The sequence below is a fragment of the Coturnix japonica genome, chromosome 4, assembly GCF_001577835.2.
Source record: "Coturnix japonica isolate 7356 chromosome 4, Coturnix japonica 2.1, whole genome shotgun sequence".
NCBI lineage: Eukaryota > Metazoa > Chordata > Aves > Galliformes > Phasianidae > Coturnix > Coturnix japonica.
In genome coordinates this window covers 18,143,987-18,151,638 of record NC_029519.1, presented here as the reverse complement: position 1 = coordinate 18,151,638, position 7,652 = coordinate 18,143,987, and the positions used below count along the sequence as shown (strand labels likewise).

At 40.1% G+C, this 7,652-nt stretch overlaps 1 protein-coding gene across 5 annotated transcripts in view; it reads right to left on the bottom strand.

Moving 5' to 3' along the window:
• RBM46 (RNA binding motif protein 46) overlaps positions 1 to 6,754 on the bottom strand; it is an 8,349-nt gene extending 1,595 nt beyond the window's left edge. The window contains exons 1-5 of one of the 5 annotated variants that reach the window (XM_015861017.2): positions 6,633 to 6,754; positions 5,987 to 6,051; positions 4,979 to 5,140; positions 3,589 to 4,056; positions 2,204 to 2,986 (exon numbers count right to left, since the gene is read on the bottom strand). In XM_015861017.2, the coding sequence (XP_015716503.1) occupies positions 2,204 to 2,986; positions 3,589 to 4,056; positions 4,979 to 5,129 (1,402 nt within the window). In that variant the 5' untranslated portion in view covers positions 5,130 to 5,140; positions 5,987 to 6,051; positions 6,633 to 6,754. The remainder of the gene's footprint in view (positions 1 to 2,203; positions 2,987 to 3,588; positions 4,057 to 4,978; positions 5,141 to 5,986; positions 6,052 to 6,632) is intronic. The other 4 variants (XM_015861018.2, XM_032444150.1, XM_032444149.1 and 1 more) reach the window with 4 other exon arrangements.
• Positions 6,755 to 7,652: the final 898 nt, after the last annotated feature.

Sequence of the window (7,652 nt, the reverse complement as noted above, 5' to 3'; positions counted from 1 at the left end):
CTTTATCTTTCTGATCTTCTACAGAGCACTCAGTTTTCTTTCTATTCTGTTCCCTTGCTCCTCTCTCCACCCCCAAAACACTGAGCTGTCCCCTTCTGGAACTTCAGCATGTAGCCATGCTCCACTTCTCTCAGCTGAACACACAGACTCATCATTTCCACGTATTTCAAAGATCCTGATTTTTTTTGTTATTTTTTTTAACTTCCTTCTTCAGTTCATCTTTCAGTGAAACGCAGGGTTTGTGTTTTAATCGAGTTCGTTTTCCAAGTATTCACCTGACACCAAGTGGCAGGTTGTCGTACTGCTGTCTGTTCAGGACTACAAGGCAGCAACCAAGTATAGTTACTTAAATACAGGAATATCCTTTTCAAAACAGTGCTTTGCACTAGGTACAGGACATCACTCATCATGTAATTAATGGGAGACTATCCAGATTTTAGGTATCTTGCTAAGAGTGTTGATTAAAAACAACCAACTGCTGTTTTACCTTACAGCAGAGTAAGCAAAGTTCAACACAGACTGCTCATTTTTCTTAAGCTTGTTTGCATTCTAGATTTGACCACAGCTGTGAACGGCGATTCTCAGACCAACACTGCACTGTAGTTGTTTCTGTGATTCTTTCCCAGCTGAGTATAGGAGGGAAAAATCACTTTGTAACAGTAGCTGTAAGCCACAAAATGGGTAGATGTGCATGGCCGAGCACAGAACGTGGAGCTATCACTGTCCTTTAAACAAGCTAAGCCTCTCATCCCTACTTCTAGTTTAAAAATCCTTTTACATTTGGGGTTACACAGGTTATAAAAGATACAACTCTAATTTTCATAGCTAGGAAAAGAAAGAAACAGGCATTAACGTTCACAAAACCTGGCCTAGGTTTTACAAAAACTTACAAATAAAATACTGCTGTTTTGTTATTAAAAATATATAATTCTCTAGGGTTATCTAGAGAATAATATAGAGTTATCAGCCTCTTGGAGGTGACCAGTTCATACAAACTGAACACATTGCTGCTGAAGTGCAGATAGTGCATTAAGCTTTAGGTTTCGGAGGTTCTTTTCTCAGACCTTTTGAGCATGAAAAATCAAAGCCAATTAGGAGCAAAATTCTATGCACTAAGAAAAAGACTCTTACATTTCACAGTCAAGTCTAAATTAAGTCTGCTACAAATTGCATTTCAAACAAAAAAAGCCGCCATAAAATAAATTCACTGCAGTACAAAGGATATTCCAGAATAATTGCTAAGTAATAGTATTAGGAAGAAGAGTATCAAAGTAGCACTAGGAGAGTGGTTCGGCCCTGGAACAGGCTGCCCAGGGAGGTTGTGGATGCCCCGTCCTTGGAGGTGTTCAAGGCCAGGTTGGACGGGGCCCTGGGCAACCTGATCTAGTAAAGGTGTATGTTTGGTGGCCCTGCCAGGCAGGGGTGTTGGAACTACATGATCCTTGTGGTCCCTTCCAACCCCGGTCGTTCTGTGATTCTGTAATGCTATTTAACAGTTTGCTATCCAGCAGTAGTGTTTCCAACTCACTAAAAAAGAGCAGGAGAGAAAAGGGGGAAAAATGAGAGAGAGAGAGAGTGGGGAAGAGAAGAGGAATATAGCAGGTATGTCTCTTTAACAACCTTCAAATCTATTTACCTAAGGTCTTAAATTCTGATTTCTTTTAGAATGAAGTTTGATCAAATTAAGATAACAACAACTAGTTAAATTCCCTAGAAATCCCTTCTGTGTTTTAGATGTATTACCGAATTGAAAAACACTAAGCAGGAACTAGATGTAAAATGCTACACTTGACATTAGTTATTTTTACAGAGCAGCAGCAATAATGTACAGAGATTCAGTGACTGCTTTCTCAGTTACAAAAAGCTTTTATCATAGAAGCCTATAATATAAAAAATCTTCTTCTAGTAGATATATTGACTTTAGGATACTAAATAAACATAAATGAAGATTCCAGACTTCACAAGAATTAAGAATAATTGCATCAATTCTCTCCCATTTTCTGGTTTAAAAAGAATAGAGAACAGTAAGTGACAGCAAATTTTATCTCAGGATCCCACCTTTAGTGCCATCTAGTGATACTGTGCTAAAGTGTTGTCTATAGAGGAAGTAAAAAAGCTTTCCAAAACTATAAGCAAATAACAATTTTAAATAAACACTCATAGCTTCAGTTCTTAAGACCTATTCAGAAGCTTTTACGCTTACCTAGATGTAGAAGTGCCATTCGTGCTGCCAGTTCCCTCGCATCTTCTAATGTTGTACAGAGTTTGTGTGACATGAAGCAACTTTGGGAACCATCTGCAATACTCGGAATAAGCACCTTGCACACCAAATGTACTTTCCCATCCTGACTTGTGGTTGAATACAAGTAGTATTCTGGTGGTAACCAGTTATTTTTGTAGCAAAAGTAATCCAGACGCATCACAGCGGAACTGAAGTAACTGGATTTTAGAGAATACATGCTAATTGGAATAAGCTTTACTCCTGGAAGAAATGGGTATGGATACCATTCAAGTTCAGGAGAGCTTGGACTGTGCTGACCATTAAGACTAAGTGGAAGACTTGTAGGTTTCCCTACAGATTTTTGATGACCGTCTTCTCTGCTAGGAAATTCCATGAGATTTTCAGGACAGGGGCTTACGTGACCATTAAGATGTTGCTTCCAAGTACTTTCTTTGTTAACTGGCTTTGCCAGTGTTACCTCAATGCTAGCTCCATCAATGCACTTTCCATTCATTATAGACATGGCAGCAACTGCATCCTCTCGGTTGTAGAAATGAACAAATGCATAATCTCTCAACTTCTTTACGCGTTCAACTACCCGTGGTTTGAACTTGTTGAATTCAGCTTTAATTGTGTCCTCTGTAGTAGAAATCATTAAGTTTCTTACATACAACACTTTAACTCTCCGCATCGTTTCTGCATCAACTTCTTTCTCTGGGCATGCCCAGTCAACTTGAACTGCACGACCCCAGAGCTGGAATGTTCCTACAGCAAAGAGGCAAAACATCAGTCAAAAAGATGAAAATAAAAATCATTCTTCTATGCTACCTTTAGCAAAAGCAAACAAATATCATGTGTAAAGTGAAACAGCAGCGTTTGATGCCTGCATGCACTAAGCAAATGGGTAAGATACTACTGCATGGAATAATCAACAAAGTGAGACTTGGCAAAAATTCAACCTTACAATCCTTTGTGTAGTCACACTGTCAAATTTCCTTTTTACCTTTACCTAATCTCTCCTCTTACAATACTTTTAATCCCTTCTCAGAAAGGGTAGGCAGGCATTGGAATACACTGCCCAGGGAGGTGGTGGAGTCACCAACCATGGGAGTGTTCAAGAAACGTCTGGATGTTGTGTTGATGAATATGATTTAGCCTGGAAGTATTGGTAATGGTTGGACTAGATGATCTTCTAGGTCTTTTCCAACCTTGATAATTCTGTGATTCTACTTTCCATTCAACAAAGAATAAGCCCATTCCAACACAATACCCTTAAAATGATTTTCTATGACTCTAAGAAGGTGATCACACCCCTTCACCTCTACTCCCCAAAAACAGTCCTCCAGTTTGCTTAAGAGTAGGTTTACCTGGCAGTAGCCGCCTTCTGGCCATCGCAGCTGCTCTGTGAGACTCATATTCTATGAAAGCAAATCCACGATTTTTAGTTCTGTCTGCGGCATCTGGACACACAATGACATCCACCACTCCTTCCGTAATTCTTTTCATTTCTTTCAGGATTTCTTCTTTCTTCTTTTCTTTTGGGATTGCTCCAATAAATAGTCTGCAGTTGTCCAAGCTTATGCAGACGCCAATAAATCTCCCTGGTCGAATTTCATAATTATTAAGAATCTTGATGGCTAGCTGGGCATCCTCTTTAGTCGTGTACATCACAAAAGCGAAGCCTCGATTCTCACCACTGAATTCCATCATCAGCCTGAGCTCATAGATCTTTCCGGCTCTCTCGAAAAGAGGGACCAATTCATCTTCATAAATGTTACGAGGGATCTTACCCACAAAAACTTCACATCCACGAGGTGGTGGAGGACCTTCCCAACCTTAAAGTAAGTTTTGCAGCAAAAAAATCTTAAACCAAGCGTCACAGTCACACCATCACCCAATACACTTTGTGCTGTTGGATTTTAAGTGTTATTTTTGAAAACTGGTATTTTTGTATCTTTTTAGATTCCATAATCTTAAGTGCAAACTGCACACACAGATAATTCTTTAACATTCATCTGCTTCCTTCCCTTGAATTTGTATGACAAGCCACTGAAACCAGCATTATTTACAACATCACAGTGTTTTAAATAGCAATAGACACAAGTCGGTTGCAAGAGTCTGCATTTAAATCATATCTTTACTTCTCAAAATCATGTCACGTATTAATACACCTGATAGAACTTAAGAACTTGTTGTATTTTCTACTTGTAACATTTCCGAGTTATAAGCATTTACCTGCACTTCTTGCCCATATTTTAGGAAGTTTTAGTCAGAGTCCCCAGTGCCTGTATTGTTTTCCCCCCAATGCCATTCAAAAGGTCTGAACATTATGGTTCCACCTTCTCCATTCATCCACTATATAAAGACACCCTAAGAAGGTACGATATGGGACAATCATTTTTTTTCAGTGGCCAAAAACCATGAACATTTTTCCTCTTACAAAGAGATCAGTTTTCACAGGTTGGAGCCATATACTGCAGGAATAAAATAATAATAATACAAAGATCCACAGAACAGTTCCATGTTTCTGGCCCCTCTGGTCTATAAGGATATGCCTAAGAATATGTAGTCTTCATTTTATGTCTCTGCCATGTGCACTGACAGATATGTTCAACAATGCTATCCTAAACTAGAAATGAAGCCCAAATTCAGCAAAGTCATCAGGCTCAACAGAGTAATAATGAACCAGAAAGTATATTTCTGACATACGCAGAAACACAGTATAGGTATCCTTATGTTACCCAAAGAAAGGCTTACCTGGTGGAGGCCCACCAAATTTTCTTTGCCCGTTTTCTTGAATCATGTTGTATCCAGTCTTGTCTAGTAGGGCCAGTAAAGCAGCAGCCTTGTGATTACCGCCTCTCATTTTGTCAGATCCACTTGTTGCAGCTGAATTCTCCTCATTCATATCTGCAATAGCTTCAATAGTACATTATGGACATTTCTACTCAATCTCAAGCTGCTATCTTCATACAGAAGCCACCAGAGCACAGAAACACGTGCAATAGTTGGCTATTTCCTGTGGCTTCAATAAGCAGCGTAAAGCTACAATCCTATGTGCAGCTGGTATAATCTATGAGCTTGATTTCAAAACACAGTAGTGAACTTTAACCAGCAACTATATATTCCATCCTAAAGTTCTAATTTTATACAAGTCACATCATAGCTATTTGATAAATATGCCATCTCTTCAAACACAATAATGAATTACTTCTTAAAACTTGTCTCAGTTGTAAAGAGACCTAAATGCTATCTGCAGTGACAAAATCCTTATCGCTATATTCTAGGGAGCACCAGTGGTTTTAGAATTGGATTTAAGCCCAAAGAATACTTCTGAAATGCACTGTGTCCACCACTAGTTAATTCAAAGTATTCAAAGAATTTAGTGACAAAAATAATTCAAATAGAATCGATATTTAATAAAACTTGGTGGAACTGTCTGTCAAAACTAAGGGGCGGAGATAATCCCACTTCTGAGTTCCTTGTTTTCATGTTTTTATCCATTTTCATGCTGTTGAAAACCAATAGAGTTGTTACTGCTACATCCACTATTTGGTGGCATGCCAAGATCTCCTTTGGTTTCTGTCATGTAGGTCACACAGATCAAACCAAACCAAGAGGTCTATACAGGAATATATGAACTTCACCAGGCTGTTTAAAAAATTAACTTTAAAGTCAGATATGTTTTTCCAAGGCCTTTCTTTCTCTCCTTGCCCTATGTTTCCTATTCCCCAAATTTTCTGCCTTAAGGTCTGCAATACTTACCCAGGCAATCTTCAACACTTCAGTCCCTTGTCCAAGTGGTAGATCCAAGTGCTACGGTCTTAATTCTCCAAAAGAAATTGAACAAAAACAAAACATCAAAGCAAAACAAAACAAAAAAGACACATCATCTACAACTGTTGGGTTTCTTTTTGTTTGTGTGTTGTGTTGTTTTTTTTTTAATATCCCTTATATGTTAAGCTTGCTTTATCAATAAGAAATTGAAGCTTCACTAAGCAAAATCCCAAGGAATTCCCCACCTTCCTGGCAAGTAAAGCAGTTACAATCACATCCATTTTCATCAGCCACTTTCTCCTCTTGAACTTGTTGCTCTTGGACATTTTGTCCCATCACCTTTCCTTCTAGCTTGGTCACCCCAATACACACACAGCTCACTTAACACCTGGCTGTGTAACTCCCTAGCGCTGCCTGAAGCAAGAATTACTACAAATAAAGCCACACATCACACAATAAACACTATCCACTCCATCTTCAGGCCTCCCTACTAAAAACAATAAAGAGACCTGTGGTAGTTAGAAGTCTCACATACCCCACTACAGCTCCTCAAACTAACATTAGCCTGAAGAAACCGATACGAGGTTTCCACAAGACTCTATGCCATAACTACTATTACTCTTTTTTTCCTCACCTCAGCTCACCCCACCACCTGGACGGCCGCTATACGCAGAACGGCGCTGCCCGACCCAAAGCCGCGGCCTAGGCGAGCTGGCAGACAGGTGTAACTGACGGGAGGCAGCAGCCAATCAGCGCAAGGCACACAGCGGGGAACTGCGTGCGAGCGCTTTTAAAACGGGCGGGCGTTGGCTGAGAGGGGGCTGCTAAGCGCGCGGGTAGGGAGCGGGTGTTGGTGTTATGGGAGCGGCTGCCCCTCACAGCCCGGCCCGGCTACCGCAGTCAGCCTGGTCTCACAGGCATATTTGGGCCTCCAGCACAGGTTCTGCTGTGTGGTCACACGCCTGTGCACAAGGTCTGTGCTCAGGCCTTACTGTTGGCATTCACGTTTGGACCTGATAACAAAATAATTAGCTTAATAAGGATAAGAGGTCCCCCTGTCCTTTCCACACACACCTCACCCTTCTCCTCCAGATTGTGTGAGGGCTTTGCACTTCAAGCTCAAAATCCCAACAAGTATGGGATTAGGCTGCAAGGTCTTTTAAGTCATAGCTATCAGCACGCTGTGGCCCATTTTTCTTCATCTAGCAAATGAAAGACACTCACAGCCAAAATACCATCAAAGACTTCTCATGTACATCTTCCATAAGCATTAAAGTCAAAAGTGTTCTTCATAAGCTAAAGAATAAAAAAAACCTACAGATATGTGTATCTCATAACCTCAGGTCTTCCAAATAGAGACTGCACGCATGAAAGCATCTCATGACTAAAACAAAACCATTTCATGAACCCAGATTGCGCTCTCTGAAATATTGCTTTGCGTGCATTGGAAGTAGAAGAATCCTCACCAAGCAAACCCCTCAGTCAATCACCTAAAAATTAGTTTTACTTAATTTTAATTATGTATACAACGTGCAGTTGTGTTAAGTAAGTTGGAATAGTTGGAGTGAACAAAACTTCTCTGTTCCTCTTCCAAACAGATACTTCCTGCAGCACATTCTACCTTGTTTTTAGGCTTCCCCCTTCTCTCACACAG